The following is a 20,077-nucleotide window of genomic DNA, read 5'->3' as shown; positions in this document are numbered from 1 at the left end:
TTTCTTCAGCTTCCTCTTTTTAGTCGGTCTTCTTTCCGTGGAAGCGAGAACTGGCAATACTGCAGAACTTCAGTAGCCGACTAGACACGCTCTAAGAGCCCTTACCGAGTGAGACAAGATTTCCAAAACACTGAGATCAGCCTCAATGGGTCTAATGACTTCAAAGCCTTCAGGCAGTATAGCTCCAGGCGGTCCGTGACACTCACATCGTATACCGAACATGCAAACGCGGAGACACCATGTGCAAAAGCAGCTGGATGATAGCCTGAGGGTCTGTCAAGAAAGGCGACATGGAGTTGATGCAAGAGAACCACGGAGGGCATCTGACATCTCAAACACACATATTATCAATTAAATGACATTTCTTTTGAAATGTTTTTCGATGTAAAGCTGTGGAGCAGCAACAATAGACAGAAACTATAATGCAGCAGAGATCAGTATTTCTAACACTAACTCCTCCTGTGGGCATACATATGCCTGCAGGATAATTTATGCACAATAATATAGTAATGAATAAAATGCGCTCATATCTGTGAACAACTACATTATAAAGCATTTATTAAATGTTTGCTTACTTCTTTAGTGTCACCGACTCTGCTAACAAGGAGGGTCAACAACGCTGACTCCAATCAGCTGAAAGGGAATCCGTTGCTATGCACCTTTGAGTGTAAGTTTGTTGTGAAGAAAACTCTCTCTCTGCAGAAGTGACTGTGTTTACGCGAGTCTCCGGCCATCAGAGCTGGAACTTAGCAGTCACCCCGGGGACCCGACTTACAGCTTCATGAGTGACAGGCGACACTTGCAACTTGAAAAAGGAGCGTTAATTCAGGCAGAGCAATAAAGCGGGGCTTACGTCAGCTGATTGACGTCAGCTGCTTCATTCATGCTTTACCGCTCATTCGCTAGCTGTTTGGCCACCAGCTGACTTTTCAAATCCAATCATACCCTTACAGGTGTTCAGCATTACAACCTGACACCTCTCACCGCTAAGACCCTCATGCTGCAGCTTTCTCTGGCCTCCTCCTGTTCTGACAATGATCTATCATGTGTTTATTAAGGAGGTTGCTTCTCCCCTCCCCTCAAATAACTATTTGCTATAAGTGGTCAGATCCTTGAGTGAAGTGTCACTGACTGAGCTGTGCAGCCAGAAAGAAACTAAAGAGGTTCCATAATGGTTTCTTTACCACAGCACAATAAAAATAATAATTTAATCAAAAAGGCTGGGGTTAAGCTTGCGTTATCTCAGCCTTCATATTATCCTAATGTGTAATAAAGCTTTAAATTATAAACATTTTTTGCCTAAGCACCTAATTACATACATAAATCTGCATATAACCCAATAAAATGCTTGGTGGGTGGTAAGATGAAGCAGACCATAATGTGCTGTGAACCTTGACTTGACACCGCTGACCCTGAGCTGAACCCCACCAAGGTCCAGAGGCCGTCAGAGGGCATATTTCACGGGGTAGGGTTTGTTTTCCAGCTGAGGAGGAGTCACACAGGGAGAGGCACATTTTGATTCACGGGGTCGCAACATTTCCTGTAGGCCGAAAACGAGTATACAAGTCTGGAGTAAAAATAGTAGGCTACTACATAAAATAACACACACACACACACACACACACCACTCAGAAAAATTGGTAATTCACCACAGACCCACTCTCAGCCAGCATTACATAAGGGGAAAGAAATGCGAGCCTCGAAAAAACAAAAGCGAGGCTGGAAATCCACGGTGGAGAACGTTCCTCATATCTGCTGCAGCTGGAGAGTTTTTCCCGTTACTTTAATGAGCTTTTCCTGTACGATCAGCAACGAATCCTGGATGCGCTCGCTCCCCGATGGCCCTAACGGTGACTCAGCCTCTGAAAGGCTCCACTGTGAGGATCAACACCGCTCACCACACACTCGAGCACTCCTCCCACATCGAACACAGTCAGTCCAGGTCTGCTGCATCACATCTAACGTGCCTCATTTGACATTCTGACAAAAAAAAAAATTTGCGCTATCAGAGGAGGTCCGGAGTTTGGAGTCCGGAGGAGCAGATAGCTAGTAGCGGGGTGAGCGCTGCTTTTCAACTGTGCATGTTCTTCATTAACTTTTCCAAGTAAACAGGTTCCTGAGACTGGTGCGGACAGATGGAGCGGTTGTGTTACAGTCTGCTTGGTGTTAAGTGAAAGATGTGTTGAGGGAGACGCCGAGCCACCGGCGTCGGCCTTAGGAGGCCCATCGCTGAGAGACAGAGAGAGAGACGGTCAGGAAATTGAGCCCATATGATGTTTTTCCACCGTCACAGAGGAGATTTAGGAGAGATACGAGGGGGAGCCAGGAGAGCTACGATTCCGTGGGAGTGATGGAAAACAGGAGGAAGAGAGCGAGAGAGCGGCCCACGCCAAGAGAAAAGAAAGAGAGAAGGAGGCGAGTGTGAGAGACGCTATCTTTGCTCCTCTGCGTTTCATCAGAGAGTGACATCATGCTGACCGAGGGGACCTCGCGGGAGGAGCTGAGCGTTTGAATGAACATGAGGAAATTAACTGCTCCCCTCTCAATAAATGTCACTGCACATACCTTTCTGACATATCTCTATCACGCAGTGTTATTGTTCCTGAGACTGAATACCTGCTCAATAACAGCCGTCCTCGTCCTGAATTCATTAACATATCAATTTCTGCCCACAAACAGATTAATTGTTGGCAGATTGTCTCGCTCATTTCTTTCTTCCCTGGTGTGTGTGGCAGTTGAGTGCATTTTTAAGATGTTAAAATGCCAGTCAGTGGAGGAAAGCTCTAACTTCAGCTCTTCTTTTGCTCCCGCAGTCACCTAAAGTGCGCCCTTATTCTGCGATGGACGGCGTCCCCTTCTTCCTCAGCAGAGTTAAAGCGGAACCTCCGGAAGACCTGCTCGCTCACGACCTGCACTTCCACACGCAGACTGAGCCCGTCGACCTGTCCATCAACAAGCCCCGTCCCTCCTCTTCATCCACCACCCCTACCACCGCCTCGTCATCTTCCCCTCTCAGATCCGCTTTCTCCCCGTCTTCTTTATCGTCGTCATCCTCCTCCTCCTCCTCTCCATCGGTTATCACCTCAGCCTCATCGGTGCTCACGCCGGGGCCTCTGGTTGCCCCCGGAACCGGGGTGAGAGGTCAGCCGTATTTGCACATTCTGCACTCTGTGCCGCCGCCTCCATCCAGCCCTCTGAGCCTGCAGGGAGCAGGGAAGCTGGCCAGCCATGTTCACCGCATCCCAGTTGTGGTACAGTCACTACCCCTCATGTACACCACTGCCGTTCGATCACCCTCCAGCCTCAACAACGCCATCATGCTACCTCTGCTGGACGAGGTCAAAAGCCAGGGCAAAGGTGAGACCATCCTCCCCAAATTCACTCCATATTCATACGGCTGACTTAAAACTTTAGGGATTTCTATGAAACCTCTTTCATTAATTCCAGTTAGAAACTCTGGAATTTCAGAGGTGTGCCAGCAATTATTCAAGCACTGATAGAACTGTAAAGGAAATGGTGATGCATCATGATTATTTTAGTTTCACTCTCAATTAGAAGCCAATTATCTCACAAAAACATATTCTCCTAATCAGTTGGGTTGAATATTTTCAATTAATTCAATTCAATGAAATACACTTAGGGACTAATCTTTCTCAGGGGTGTTTTAAAGCCCCCATTCATCTGACTTAAAAAAGGCCTGTGACAGATTGGGCTGTTTCTGGGTCACAAAACAAGAGATGGCAGAGACACGTCCGTGCTGGCATCAGGCGGCGAAGAATTAGCCGCAGCGCCTATGTGATGTGGCGAGAGATATTCCAGTGACAAGCTGTTTGTGATGGTATGTTTGTCTTCCCTGACGCCCTACTGTCTTCACTCAAACAACTTGCAGACAGAACGCTGCGAACGCTGACAGTGTGTGCGCGCTCTTTGAGAGACGGCCCCTCAGGCGGTAATGTTCCACCTTCAGAGCGAGGATGAGGTTTACAGGTTGAAAGGCTCTCCCATCTTTAACTGACAGAGATTTTGCTTGGCTGTCTCGGATAGCCTCTGGTGCAGGCAACCGGGGCCACTCCTGTTGTTAACTTTCTTCCTATCGGGAAGCAAATATTGAGGCAGTTTGCGTGTTGGACCTTGCTGCCCTGGCCCAGACTGCGTTATTGGTTTTCTCTCTGGGTGTGGTTTTACTGCCAACCACTGGGCCTACAGAAGGTGCTTCTGTCCAACTCTGAGCACACACAGGCCAACGGATGGCTGTAAAGAGCCTCGCGTCTCGTCCCTCCCTGCAGGATGGACAGACACACTTAAGTCACACCCGTGCATGTTCTCTCCCTGAAAGGTAAACAAACAGCGATGTGTAATTAGAGCATGCGTTCAGACGCTTGGATGGGACGGTCCCCTTAGAGACGGGCGTTTTAAATGCTGGATGTCTGCTCCCAAGGATAGGAGAGGGAAGGAGGAGGAAGGACAGGAAAAACAAGGCTTGCATAAGAGGGTGTGGATGGATATTGAAGATGGGTGGCACTCGCGCAAACACACGCAAGCACACATACGCACATCGGCCCGGCATCAGCTCTGCCCAGCTCTGAAGGCACCCAACACAAAGGAAATGGGCTGAATGAGTGTTTTAATGTCGGGTGTGGTGCGCCCAGTCACTTTTAATGAGATGGCAACCAGCAGACAAACAGAACGTTTAGCTATTTGTTGCACTTAATGAGAAGATTTACATAAAAATTCCCACAGTCGGAGGTAAATGAAATAAGTGCTGCAAGATATCGTATTTGTGTTTGGAGTTTTCCCTTTCAGGTGTCACTATTGGTTGATGGGCGCAAAAATAAGTTGTTGGCATCAGGGGAGTCACTAAATAAAGCCCATTACGATCATATGAAGTTCAGCGAGAGGGTCAGGAGGCCACTTTTACCTCGTTTGACTTGATGCAAACCCGACAACCACGCGCAATGATGCAAGTCTCAGTCATACTGAAGCTTTCAACAGAGATACAAAACCACTCACATGCACACACACTTCCACTCACCCTCATGCACACACACACACACACACACAGGTTGGCCATCCTCTTTAAGAGAGGGTGGGTACCCTTCCTTTCACTGCTGTCTCCCTGTCTCCGGCAGGAGGTTGCCATGGAAACAGGGCTTGACTGGAAACAACAGGAGAGAAAGAAAGAAATCCGGTGCTCTGCCCACCTCTCCACCAATCCTCCTTTGTGTCCCTCGCTCAAAATACCCCTTTCCAGCACACGATGCATTTCGATCTAATTACAGGTTTTCCATAGGGTAGGCGAGCTGGTGACCACTCTGCATGTCTTAGTCTGCATCAACAGTTTGAAACCTTTAAAGGAAAAAGCTCCAGCGGAGTTACAGTATTATTTCTGCAACCCACCCCCTGCCAACCCCCACCCCCCGAGTAATAACACCATGTATGCTCCTAACTCTAGACCCTTATTATGGGCCATTACGGCCACAGTCTCGGCTGGGAGGGCAGAGGGGTGAAGTCCTGATAGCTTGTAAAAGCACCAGGCTTACAGTAGCTGGATGTTGCAGAACTCGGTGGAAAATGCATCCCAGTGCATTTGGTGTTTGTGATGATTACATCTTCACAAATAAGAATAGCTATTCGTTATTGTAATATCTTAGCCACGCAGTTTCCAAGTCCTGTCTTCTTCAGTTTTTTTTTCTAAATTACTATATAACTTAATCAGTGTTTAATTGACTGGATTTCCAGCAACTTTTCTGTGACGAGTAGTCCCTTGCAGGTTTTTATTTCATCCTTTCTTTTTTTGCATTCATCTCTGGAGTTATCCAGGATGTACGCAGCCTGTGTCCATGGAGACGGAGATGACAGAATGGCTGCAGGCTCTGGCAATATATCCAATGAGTTGTTCAGGGGAGAAGTTGTCACAACTGTTGGAATAGATGTAACTTTGTCATGCAGCTCCAGAGACAGAGACCCCTGCGCTCATTGGCTCAGAGGGTCATGGTTAATAGCACGCTGGCCAGTCAAATGTTCAACATGTTTTTTTTGTTTTGTTTTTTTTAGTTACTGTGCAAAATGAAAGAATCAAAGAAGGGAGAAAGCTAGCTTGCTAGTTATCAGGATGTTCTGTGAAAAGAGCGCAGCAGCAGCAGCAGCAGCGAACAGATGGATTCAGACTTTTGTGTTGTCTTCAGGCCTTTTATGTTGTGTCATTACCATGAATATGATTCTCTGTCAGTTGCACATGTAGGCGAAAAGAGAGCAGAGTTCTCGGCTGAGTCGCACTCATGCATGCACACATGCTTTCAACTTGGACATATTCGATGTTCACACACACACACACACACACACACCTACACAGTCATGTTCCATTACTTCTGGGGACATTACACAGATATTCATTTTCTGGACTTACCCTAACATGACCACAGCCACCACTTGCCCAACCTTAACTCTTACCCTAACTTTAACCCAAGTCTTCACCCTTAATGACTTACACTATGGGCCCTTGTGTTTTGTCCCCGTAAGGCAGGCGAGTCCCCACAACATGAGTAATGCACACGCACACACACACACATTCACACTCACAAACAAACGCACAAATGTTTCCACTGACTTCCATGTCTGTGTCCCGTCCTGACAGCACACACAGACCCCAGCGGCCTGTCGCCAAGGCAGATCAAAAGTGACAGCGATGACGACGACCTGCCAAACGTGACCTTGGACAGTGTTAATGAGACCGGCTCCACTGCGCTGTCTATAGCCCGCGCCGTACAAGAGTGAGTATCATGATCTGTGCACACGTGTGAGGGAAATGTTGAATCTCCACACTGACTTTTCTCCTCTACTGACCCTAACAGCTCTAAAAAAATCCCTGTATCTCTGTCTTAAGCGGTTATTTCTGTGCTGTCATGTGACCAGAAGATGTCTGGGAGGTACGGCCTTCCTCCTCATGCTCTTTACTGTTGCTTGCTGTCAAAGTTGGTGATATTGGGCTTTCAGTTTGTTCCACTGTTGGAGACAAATAGCTTTCCTTCTCTACTGTAATAAATAAATAAAGTGTCACTTCTTCTAGAAACTCAGGCTGCAAATAACAGCTATTTTCATTATCATTTTATCAGCTGATCATTTTCTTGATTAAACGATTAGTTGTCCATAAAAAGCCAGAAAATGGTAAAAAAAAAAAAACGCACTTTTTGTTCAAACAGGCTTTGAGGTGAAATGTGTTGTCTTGTCCACAACCCAAAGATGTTCAGTTTACTGGCATAGAAGAGTAAATAAACCAGAAAATATTCACATTGGTGGAGCTTAAATCAGAGAATTTGGCCATTTTTTAAATAAAGAAATGACTCGGTTATCAAAATAGTTGGGGATTAATTAAATAGTTGACAACTAATTTTATTTTATTTTTTAAATGTTCTTAGAACGTCTCAGAATACGTGTGTGTGTGGATCTCTGTTCTTTTATTTTGAAGATTTAGTCCTCTGCAGTGGATCTGGTTCCAGTCTGGGCTCTCAGGACTCACTTATGCCTTTTATTAGTGGTGGGGAAAAATCATGATGGGAGATATTCCTTAATGTTACTGGAATATTATCATCATGACTGCGATGATTGATCTAAATGATCTATTTTTCTTCACATGCTTAGCATAAACGACATGTGTGCTGCAGCAGACTGTGTTGCTAGCACAGTCTGCTACTCTGCAGCCTAAACACCAGCTACAGCAACGCAGTACAGTGTCATATGTGAAGGATATTAATTTAAACTGATTTCTTATGGCACCAGTTTAATGAGCAGGAAGAACTAAATCTAGCATCTATTTTATTTACCACTTTTACATGCAGTATAGCAACGTTGCTGCTGAAATGAAAGAAAGACTGACTGACATGTGACGTTCGGTGTCTTTGGAAATATGACTCGTGATATTAAGTCTCTAAAAGTGTCATAAAGCAAACAAAAATCGCAATAAATCATAATATCTGATCACAATACTTGTAGAATCCTCGTCCTTAAGTTTCCAAATACACATTGAATCAGCACCCAAGTATCGTGATAGTATTAGTAGTATTCAGCTCTATTGTTTATCAAGCTGCTGTGGCTGAAATTTTCAGGCTTCAATGTCGATTTGAGGGATTACAAAAATTCACAGCGTGAACTTTTTAGAAAGTTTGATAAACTGTACAAATTAAAAAGTACAATGTATGCTAAGCTGACGAATCAGAGCTCTGACATCAGAGTTGAGAGTACAGAGGTTTATTCTCCCTGACATTGCTCATTGTTAGTCGCCCTGGATGAGAGCATCATTTCCATGTAAACCCAGTGTAAAACAGAGCGTTGTGCATAACTCCATGCTCTCGTAGCTGCTCTCGCACATTTGGATGCATCGGTGTGGGTGTGCAGCTATATGCCTGACTGCGTATGGCTCAGACATACTTTATGCCCTGTTCGGCCTGCAGACATCACAACTCCTGCGGTGCCAGTCCATCTGTGTTGAATGAAAAGACTTCCCTCTCCAGTGGATGACAGCTTACAGTATCCCGATCAGAAACAGGAAATCAGACGCAGAGAAACATTTGGCTCGGCCCTGCCCTCCTCCCCCGGCCGCCCATAAACCCGGAACAGTCATAACTCGCCGCCTGGCCAGACTCAAGTTAATGCCCATAGGACTTTTATTTAGACTAACTGTAAGGAAAGTATTCCAGGACTCTGTGAGAATCCTGCTAATGATGTAGCAACATTAACAAGGCCGACGCTGACGGCGGGCCAGCCCCAACTGGCTGCGTTTCGGCTGTAACGAGTCCAGTCCAGCTTATGGGGCTTACATTGTGTACAAGACATTGCATTGTTTGCTTGTGCATTGCTGGCTGCGGGAATATCTACAGTAACAGAACTAAGCAAATGATTGTGGTGGCACTGTGCAACAGAAACCAGTTCTCTGGCTGTGCTTGGTTAGCGGTAGTGGAGGGTGCCATGTTTCAGGGAAGACACACACACACACACACACACACACACTGCAGGACTCAGGTTTCTGTGCAGGTTATTGAAAGGGACAGGCGTGCCCCTGAGTGCCACACGTGGGCTCCGGGTGGTCAGAGGAGAACAGGGGTTGGCAGGACCCAACCTTTCACTGCCCAAGCTTTCACTATGGAGAGAAATCACCAGCCGGGCTTGGCGATGCCCTGCCAGGGCCTGCCCACACACTCACTTCTCTGTGTGCAGAGTGCAGGCTGTGCTGTGTGGAAACTGCGCTCCTGTGTGTGCGGCTGTGCACGGAAAAAGTGCGCGTGCACGCCCGTGAGCGTCGGTCCTCCGGTGTGTGCGTGTCGGTACTGTATGCATGCACGTGTTTCTGCACAGTGGACAGAACAGCTGGTTCCAGAAGGAGGTCAGCCATTGTCAACAGGAACACAGACTTGCATGTTTGTCTGTGAAAAACAAAGCAGTCTGTAGTCTTCTTGAGTTACACGCCGGTTTGGCCACATAGAGGGAGAATGTGCATTCTGTATTGACACAACACATGCGCTCTGTGGACATCTGCACTGCAACAGAAGCCGACAGCACTTCTTTGAAATATATCGGGCCATTGTGTTGCTGTATTTCTTTTCTTTTCATTTGAACGGCTGCAGTGTGAGTACAGACAGAACTGCTTTATGTAATTTAGTAGCCACATTTACACAAGCAGTCATAAAGAGTGTATCAGAGAAGTGCAAGGGCGGAGGCTGGGAGTGCCTGCAGCTTCCAATCCAGGTATCCATATATAAATAAATGAGTGAAAGGAGAGAGAGAGTGTGTGTGTGTGTGTGTGTCATGTGCTTCTTGGGCAGACTCCTCCATATTCATGCGTTTCCCTGGGGACGGGTGGATAGGCTATTGTGGGAGAGCACGAGTGAAAGAGAGGAAGACAGTTGGAGAGAGAGAGGAGAGGGAGAGAAGGTGTGTGTGTGAGTGTGTGTGCGTGTGTGTGCGTGTTGGGGTTTAGGGGCTTGCATTGGAAAGGTTGGCTCTGCTGAAGTCTGGCTGGTCCCCAAGGGCCTGGAGGCCACGAAGCAGAGCAGGTGGAGGGAGGGGAGGGAAGGGGGGTGAGGCAAGGGGTAGTGGCCTCGGACAGGTACAGGAATGCCCAGTGGGCAGTCTTCCAGTGCGCACACACACACACACACACACACACACACACACACACACTGCATTTCCTGTTTCTTGGTAAATCCGCTATCACTGCAGGCCTGTTTGAGAACTGTGTAGCTGTCGTTCTGACCTTGTTTCCTCTAAGAAGTTAGATAAATGTGTGGTGTGTTTGCATTGTATTGCATTGTGGGAAACGCCCATTACAGGTGACGCACACGCACACACTCCCTCGCCGCTCCTCCTCTTCTCCGTCTGGCGGTCTAGCTCGCGCAGAGCGGCGGATGAAGACGGGGGGACAAAGGAACCAAAACAGAGGTCAGCTCTGTTTGAAATCCTTCTCAGCTGTACTTCCTACTTCTCCGCGCTGCTCTGGGAGACACAAACAGACACATTCACACAGCTATGATGCCGCGGTGACACAGAGTTCAAGGCAGTGTGAGTTTGCCCCTGGGCTCACATGAGAAAACACAACAAACTGATTCTCACAAAACAGCAAGGACGCATATAGCCAGAGATGTGGAATTAAAGATATATTGTCTATGCAAATAAATACATACTGATGACTGTTTATTGTTTTCTACTGATTTTGCCACATTTTTTGTCTCACAAGATGAGAAAGACGTTGCTGGTTTACACCAGAAGTGTGAGCGCAGGGATCATTTACTATGGATGTACAAATACAGTAAGGCTGCTGATATAAATAGCAGCTAGCCACAGCTAGTGGCATCTTTGAGAGGCGAAGTGGAATAGATGAGCAGTGGTGAAGTCTTCTCAGCCCACAGAGAAGCAGGAAAATCCTTCACCTGCAGCCGGGACATGGCGAGTTATGAGTTTTGTCTTGTTTGTTTTTTTCACATGACATCTGGAAATGAGCGCTCGCATTTAGGGCTGCAACTGTTAATGAACTGATATTTGTTTCTCCATAATGATCTTCATCATAAAGAGCTGAGAGCGTTGTCTTTAACTGTCTAATTTTGTCCAACCAGCAATTGAAAACCCAGATTTCAAGTTTGCACTGATACATAGCAAATGTTTGTCTTTTTTAAAATTTCACATAAATGGCTTAAATGATAAATAGAGCATCAAGGTAGTTTCTTTTCTGTCGATTGACCAGCTGATGAATAATCTCTCGTTATTAATTGGATTCCCAGTGGGCAGACATAAAAAATTCTGATCCTTCTCACATGGTTCGTAAATCTAAGTGGAGTGTCTGTTAACCTTTGTTTTGCTGCTGAGCACTCATAACGAGTTTGTGTCTGTGAGGATGAAGGATCAATAATCAGTAGCATGTCTCACGCCGTGAAATTTCAAGAGTCCGAAAAGGATTAAACCTAGAAATCTGTAAGTGGGCTCTTGAAGTGGAGCAGTGGCGACCGCAGAGTTGTCACCAGCAGCGGAGAGGCAGTCGAGGCACGTTGAATGAATGAATTTATTATGAGAGGGGAGCCGTCGTTCCCTCTTTGTTTTAGAAGCTGTTGTACTCAGAGCTTCCTAAATTATATCATAATCATGGAGTCACTTCATGGATGAAGTCAAAATGTAAACATCCGCCTCATCTGCTAGATGTCTGAGCTCAGAGTGTTACCACTGTTAATCCTGCCTCTCCTCGTCACTGCACCGCACACACACACACACGCACACTCACACACACACACACACACACACACACAGAGAGTTTGGATTAGATTAATAAAAGGTCTGGTAATCATGCCGAATGTTCTCCTCGTGAATACACTTCTTAACTAAACTTCTAAATGTTCAGTTTTGACATCACGTTGCAGTGCGATATTTTCTGAACTTAGAGAGAGAGAGAGAGAAAGAGAGAGAGATGAGAGAAAGAAATGAGAGAGAGAGAGTGAGAGAGAGAGAAATGAGAGAGAGAGAAAAATGAGAGAGAGAGAGATGAGAGAGAGAGAAATGAGAGAGAGAGAAAGAGAGAGAGATGAGAGAGAGAGAAATGAGAGAGAGAGAAAGAGAGAGAGATGAGAGAGAAATGAGAGAGAGAGAAATGAGAGAGAGAGAAATGAGAGAGAGAGATGAGAGAGAGAAATGAGAGAGAGAGAAATGAGAGAGAGAGATGAGAGAGAGATAAATGAGAGAGAGAGATGAGAGAGAAATGAGAGAGAGAGGGAGAGAAATGAGAGAGACAGAGAGAGAGAAAGAGAAATGAGAAAGAGAGAGAAAGAGAAATGAGAGAGAGAGTGAAAGAGAAATGAGAGAGAGAAATGAGAGAGAGAAATGAGAGAGAGAGATGAGAGAGAGAGAAATGAGAGAGAGAGATGAGAGAGAAATGAGAGAGAGAGAGAGAGAGAGAGAAAGAGAAATGAGAGAGAGAGAGATGAGAGAGAGAGATGAGAGGGGAGTTGGAGTCCACTTCATATCTGACCTGTGTGCTCATTTCCTGTACAGCTTCAGATTGGCAGTAAGCCAAAAGCAACAGGTGATCTGTATGTATGAGTGTTTTTCTATATATCTGTGTGTTTGTGGAGCCTGTGTGTGTGTGTGTGTGTGTGTGTGTGTGTGTGTGTGTGTGTGTGTGTGTGTGTGTCCTGACTGCATGAGCACATCTGAGTCTGCGTTTGACAACTCGTGCTTCTGTGAAACAGACAGGAAAGACAGGAAGTGGGTTGTGTGCGGTGGAGACAGTTCACTGGAGGGCCCGTCTGGCAGCCCCTGCTCCTCTTTTCAGATCCCTCCAGCACGAGCGAGGCCGCTCCTTCCGTGCCCTCCCTGCTCCCCCCTTCACCCCCTCCCCACCGCCCCCTCTCTCACAGTACCTGCTTTTCGATATCCACAGCAGAGACTCTGAGACCTGGAAGAAAAGCAAGTGCACTCCAGCACTGCTGACAGTTAAATATATCCCACAGATCTTACTCCTCCCTGCTAGTAAACAGAGATGTTCTTGTTCTCTGTCTCTGCTGTATCCTTTTCTTTTCTCGCCCATTCGTTGTGTGTGTGCAGCAGTCATGCGTTTATCGCTGTGTGAGAGGCTGTGTCACAGCCGGCATGAAGTGCAGACCATCCACCACAGATCTACCTCCTTTTTGTTCTTTCCTGGATTTCTCCCTGAGAGTGTGTGTGTACGGCATCCTGTTCAGAGAAACGATGCAGGAGGACATTCAGATTTTCCTCAGATATGATATGCCACCACACTGCGAATACCTTGCATGCAGAAGCACACGCTCACACACTCACACGCACTTTGCTACAGGGCTTCGCTGTTAGAGGTGACAAATTATATAATCAGCAGAGATATTGACGAGTTATTGGAGAGGAAACGTCATGCCGAAATGTACTGATGGCAGAAATAACTCAGGAGTCATTAACCTCATTGAGCAACATTAAAAAATAAAACTCCTCCATCCCTCCACCTTTGATTGATGAAGGTATCGGAGCAGTGAGAATACCAGCCTGCTTACCTCATCTACTCCCTCGGAGTTACTGGGCAGCAGTGTTGCACTGCCCCCTGCTGGTGGAGCTACTGCAACACCACTTCACATGGGAATTGAATGTATTATATTCACCTTTATAAAATCCTGTATATACTATAAACAGCAATTTTAAATTGACAGCTAAACTTCACGAAAGAGACAAAAAATATATAATATATAATAAATATATTTTTTCAAACATTTAATATAAATTTATTTTTTTCTGAACTGTTTCCACCTGTATTTTTGCAGCTGTGTGCAGCTCCTCACTTTCATTTGTGCACAGCAGTGTGCGAGAATAGTGTCCAACATTGAATTCAAAAATCTACATTTAAAATCTGCATACCACTGTTTTCTGTGTGTGTATTTTGTAGCATTTTCAGTCTGAACACACTGCGTAATGGAAACCTGCTTAGGCTTAACGTGCAGAGTCATCATCACACTCTGATGATGCTTTTATGTTGATTCCTATTCTCATTCTGTTGCAGCTCCATGTCCCCGTTCAGCATTGACAGCATACGGCGCCCACGGAGGTCAGAGTCACCAGACTCCAAAAAGAGGAGAATCCACAGATGTGACTTTGAGGGCTGCAATAAGGTGTACACCAAAAGCTCCCATTTAAAAGCACACCGGAGGACGCATACAGGTCAGTAGGTCTTAACGCTGTGATGTTGTCCGTTCAAGTTGTACAAAAATAAGAATATTTACACGCTCAGAAAGTCACAATCTTATTTGTGTTACACAGTGCCATGGGCTTGCAAATGTGTAATCTTGGTAATATTGTGCTAAGAACTGATCTGGAACAGGTCAGAGGTTAATGCCAAATCCAGACTGAGACCAGAGCAATGTGAGTAACAAACCACAAAACAAGAAGAAAACAATAAATGCCCATGATTCGTTCTAAATGTGGACATAAATCATTAAAAACCAAGTAAAAATGAGCATCTTTAAGCATCTTTCAGATCAATACCTGAGCTCAGACGTATGGAGACACTTTCACACACTGGTTTCAACACACTGACACACTCTTCATGTAGCTTGAGTGGAGGACAAAGGCTGATCGTGGAAAACTGGCCAGACCTGAACCGAAACAGGCTTAAAACCAACACAAGGATCAAGAATAAGATATCCATGAAGGGCCCATAAGGCTGGGTTCTCTTAATCTTGTTCTCAAACTCAGATGACAGATGTGGCTGTAGTAATGCATTGTGATGTCTCATAACTGCAGTCATAAGGAAGAGCAATCACCTCAGTTTGTCACAACCCCCCCTCATGTCTTTCTTTAATCACAACGGAGGGAGACGGCGCTTGTGCCCGCTGTGAGGTCGCCCCCATGCCTCATTGTCTGCTTTGAGCCGAAGGTGTGTGCTGTTATTGACTCAGCCATCGCATCGCGTGTCACACTCACGTGTCACGCTTCGAACAGCCAAGCGGCCACGGCCACGTGCTGACGTGTCACATCACGACGACCTCTGTGACCGTGTAAGCCCGAGCACCGGCGGCGCTGTGCGTGGTAGCGTTTAACTTGCGTGAGGTATTTCTCATGTTGAGACGTTTGCTTTTTACAGTCGCTGACAGGGTGTAACGAGGCATTTGGTTTCATTTAGGACTGAATGAGCGGAAACTGGACTCGTGCATGTTTGTTTGTTTGTTTACAGTAAACAGAAATAATACAAAGAACGCTGTCACTGCTAATTGATTTGATCCTACGGAAATGAATGGAAGCCACCGGATGCCTGAAAATGCTTTCAAAAATCTGTCAAGTGGTCAGCTGTACATGTGCGTTATGCTTTATAATTGCTTTAAATTAAGGAGTTTTAGCTCCTAACTTGAATAGCATGAGTGTAAGTACGGTTTGAAAAGCTCCACACGCTCTCTGGTGTGGTTTTAAACACTGACCTCCTGAAGGTGCTCTGGAATGCAGCCACCACGCCCTCGCTCTATTGTGACTGCATGAGCTCTCAGGAAGAACAGTCATTTTTGTACAAGCAATTGTGACGTGTGGCCTTTTAAAATGTTAGGATCATGCAAAACCTGATATAAAGATATAATAAAGGCTTTAAGCTGTTTTTATAATCACTCATAGGAAGACTTCATTATTCATACGGCATCAAATCCAAAGTTTGGCCACATTAGAGTTACTAAAATGTGTAAATGATCAAGTGGCAGGACTGAACATGTGATCTACAAGCGACTGACCGTGCCCTGTGTTTCCTGTGTCCCTCTCCAGGGGAAAAGCCATACAAATGCACCTGGGACGGCTGCACGTGGAAGTTCGCCCGCTCCGACGAGCTGACGAGGCATTACAGAAAACACACGGGGGTGAAGCCCTTCAAGTGCGCAGACTGTGACCGCAGCTTCTCCAGATCTGACCACCTGGCCCTGCACCGACGGAGACACATGCTGGTGTGAATCAGACGGAGAGAGATAAAGAGAGAGAGAGAGAGAGATCAATGAAACACACACACACACACACACATGCACACACACACACACACACACACACACACAGGCAGCCGGGGGAGCGGGATCTCCCTATGAATGTTTTTCCGCTGGCCTGGACACACACACACACACACACACAGTCATGCACACACACACACACACTCTCATCCGTCACGAGGAGGGAAGATGGAGAGGCGCACAGAGCTTGTGGAGCACAAAACAGGGTCACTTCTGGATCCTCCTTGGGTTGGAAGGAATAGACGGCAGGATCTGTTATTGTCATTGTTTGGAGTATGATAGGGAACTGTCTTTTACAGCACTGTTTGTAAATGTTTCACTTTGATTTTTAAGATGAATTCGCACTCTTCATTTGGACAAAAAAAAAATATATATATAATGCAACCTGCAGCTGTCTCTTTTTGGTATCTTTCTTTTCATTATTGTTCAAATGGCTGCTTTTCCAGCATTCATAATGTGAACGACCCCTTTGTATGGAACGGATTCCCTGTGCGAGCAGAGAGAAGCTGGGCTGGATCACAGGAGAGGACTTGGGCCTATGTGGAGTTAAAGGCAGTGTTGCCTCCCTGTGAGTGTGATTTGTGACCAGCAGAGGGCGCCGTTTCACCACGGATGGTCCCCCCTGTTCTATCCGAGGCACGCCGTGTAGAAGCTAACATGGGGCTGGACTTCCACCTCTCTCATCGCCAGCACACAATAAAATGACATTAACTCAAACAGCCACAACCGGAATGGATCAACCTCATCAACACATCCACTGTTTTCAGATGCTCACTGCTTTATTTCGAACAAACGACGACCGGACATGCATATCATCATCACCAGCAACGAAACACGCCGCTAATGGCCCGCTCACAAGGCCGCACAACCCCAAAATCTCATCCGTGCTATTCTTTATGTTGAGCCTCTTGAAAGCATTTTCTTAAAAAAAAAATCTTTGGTGGATTTTGTGCTGTGATTAGCAATCAGTAAAGTGCAATCTTAAAGGATAAATATACTTTCAGTATGACAACGTTTTGTTTTATTGAATCTTGCTTCTTCTTCTTTTTTTGTTTCTTTTAAATGCCTGCTTATTGCTTCTGTTAGACTCAGAAAAATACAACCCCTCATGTACAGTGAACTTTGAAACAATCAGAGGAGATATCGAGTATGTGACAAAAAAAATAGAGGCACCTTACAGACTCTGCTTTCATTCTGTCCCGATCTATCTGTTGTTATTCTTCAGCTCTGCTTTCTCAGCTGGGTTTGACCGTGAAAGGAACTCGCCTTGTGGTTTTGCACAGCAGCACTTGACCATAAGCTGAAACTGACATCGGCTGCAGTGTTACAGGGATAGCGTGGTACCTGATGTACAATACAGAAGAGCAATACATACTGAACAAAGCGATGAGGAGGATCGTCAGCCTCCTCTTTGTTCTGTTTGCTGATGTCAATATCAATATCGGGGGAGAGGTTTCTAGAACTGGGCCGACTTCTCGCTCAGTGCCACGACTCCCTCTTTTGATTGGTTTGTAGCTCCGGCGCAAGGCTCTAATCTGATGTTTGTTTAGTTTTATTTTATTTGTCTCAAATACAGACAGTCACTTGAAATGTTCTCACCTCAGACCAGATATATGTCAAGATTATGATCTGATGTACCTGAGATTTGGCCATATTATTTGCTGACAAATGGAGGAATCACATATGCATACACACGAAGTACATTTCTACATGCATGAATACTACGTGCATGTAGAGTGGGACTACATTTTAGATGCAGTTACTGGCAGAAATATCTCTTAGAGACCAACACTTGACCTCAATCAGGAAATTCAATTAAAAAGTATATTTTTACAGTCCTAATAATACTTTTCATGCTGCCTAAGACCTGCAGACTTAAACTCAGAGCATCAGGCCAACTCAAATTATCCGATAGTGCTGCTAAATGCATTTATTGGACCAAAGCCAGTAAAAAGAAAAGGTAACCTTTTTGATAATAGCACCTTGAAGACCACACACACACACACAAACACACACACACACACACACACACCTGCACACTTGCATTGAGCTTCCTCCCTTTCAGTGAAGTAGCCAGATCCAGGACGTCATGTCCACACATGCAGCCCAGTGCGTGTGACAGCCCTTTGATGTAACGGAGAACGGTTATGTATGTCATCATTATTTATGTATCTTGTTTGCGCACATGTCATTATGCCCAGTCGTATTATCATTTTGGCAAAAGCATATCAGCACCTTGTTTGTTTATTCGTATGATTTTTCAAATTATTTTATTTCAGATGTCAATTTATAAACAAATAATCATCATCGTATTTTATCATCCATATAATGTATGAGGACATTTTATTATTGAGGGGCACTTCATCGTTGCATATAACTCTTTTTCTTCTGTAAAAAGGATCTTTTGAAATGTTGTAATATATGTGATAGTGAAGATAAAACTTATTACAAAGTTCTACAGCCTGTATATACATTGGAAAAATAGGGCTTTTGATTCGTAGATGCAGGAAATACATTTATACATGTAAAGTCTTTTTCAGAGACTGTAATTTATCTAATTTGATATACAGTGAAATGGGGCTAATGGTATTCATCATGTAAATGATCATATGTGATGTTATATAACAGTTTGCTTTCTTTGGTTTGTGGTTAAATAAGATCATGGTCAAATCATTTTTATTCCCAAGGCTGAACCAGTGTTTGCTATAACCACCAAATTATTTATATACATTGACCGTATTAAGGTACTCGATTCCCTGTGTTGCTATTTTGCTATACCTGGACAAGAAATTCTAACGACCAAGCACATATCAACCACACGTGTACTCTCGTATTCAGTGTATGACGTTGCATGCCTTAATGCACCAGCTTTCGCTCAATTTAATTAGACTTGAATATGGTGTCTCCACAGGACAGGGTGTATTATATTTCCCTTCAGCATCTCTTTCCTCATTTTGAAGCATAATTTTGTAACGGTAACCAGGGTCAAAGTTATGCAATAATAATGAATAGTGCCTCACATTGCAAACTCGTAATATCAGCTGCTCTGCGCAGACTTTCGATTTCAGCATGTGTGCTCAAATTAATAAATTTCAAATGGGAAACCATGGATTTTGGAAAAAGCACAGACAACGTTATGCAAGGCGGACCTCTAATGTTTCACTTTCTTTTCGCACTGAGCCTTACGCCATCGTGTCCAATGCAGCATCCTTCCATAACACTTTCACAGGCTGTTAATAGCTCACGTTGTTACTTTGCTTGCAATAAGTCACTTCCTCTGAGGGGAGCGAAACTGAGTTACAAAGGCCTCTTGATGTTTCAGCTTCATCACATGAACTCATCACAGTGGCTCCATGGAAGATAATGAGGAGTCCTGCTCACAGGGAACAAGTCCTGTGGCTGGGATTCTGGCTGTAGAGCGACGCCTTTGTTAATGAATACTGATCTTACACTTCTCTATCAGTTCAATATCTATTTTACTTTCTGTGTAACATCTGATTTTGAGTTCCTGGTTTTGAAAATTTAAGTAGTGAAGCCAATGCCTTTGTTTCGAGTTTGCTGATATTACGTACAGTAATCGTTGTTCCTGTATTTATGTAAAGTGAGTGTAGTGTAAATATATTCAGATCTTTTCATTCTTACCGTTCAAAAAAAGAAAAAAGAAAAAAGAAAGAAAAACAGTGGTATTGCTCAGCATCGCTTCAAAAGGGAGATTCTGCTCACGGAATTCCACATCTGTAAAAGAAATTTTAAATCCTGATATTTTTCAAAACTTCAAGAACAGGTGTCCTTCTTTTTCTTTTTTTTTTTCTTTTTCGGTTACACTTTTTTCTTTTCTCCAGCAGTTGTTTAAGTATCCAGTCAGTGTTTTGCCTTTTTCTCTGTATTTTTCATATGGATGGAGCTGTGAAATTAAAGTTCAAACATATACATGTATATCAATATGAATGGAGGCATGAAGGTTAATAAAGTTGCATTTTGTATGTAAGACACTGGTATGGAGCTAGTTGCTATCTACGACTGAGATGGATGGTATGTGGTTTCGATGTCACTTAGTCATCCGAGTA

The 20,077-nt window shown here is 44.7% G+C and overlaps 1 protein-coding gene across 2 annotated transcripts in view; it reads left to right on the top strand.

The window, feature by feature from the left end:
• The window catches only part of klf12b (Kruppel-like factor 12b), a 37,484-nt gene extending 17,486 nt beyond the window's left edge, over positions 1-19,998 (top strand). For both annotated transcript variants that reach the window (XM_041950941.1, XM_041950942.1), the window contains exons 3-6: positions 2,814-3,357; positions 6,635-6,770; positions 14,036-14,193; positions 15,778-19,998. In XM_041950941.1, the coding sequence (XP_041806875.1) occupies positions 2,814-3,357; positions 6,635-6,770; positions 14,036-14,193; positions 15,778-15,959 (1,020 nt within the window). In that variant the 3' untranslated portion in view covers positions 15,960-19,998. The remainder of the gene's footprint in view (positions 1-2,813; positions 3,358-6,634; positions 6,771-14,035; positions 14,194-15,777) is intronic.
• The last annotated feature ends 79 nt before the right edge of the window (positions 19,999-20,077 follow it).

Source organism: Chelmon rostratus, chromosome 13 (assembly GCF_017976325.1).
Source record: "Chelmon rostratus isolate fCheRos1 chromosome 13, fCheRos1.pri, whole genome shotgun sequence".
In the NCBI taxonomy this organism is placed as follows: Eukaryota; Metazoa; Chordata; class Actinopteri; order Chaetodontiformes; family Chaetodontidae; genus Chelmon; species Chelmon rostratus.
The sequence above is the reverse complement of the archived record's forward strand: the minus strand, read 5'-3'. Positions and strand labels throughout refer to the sequence as shown.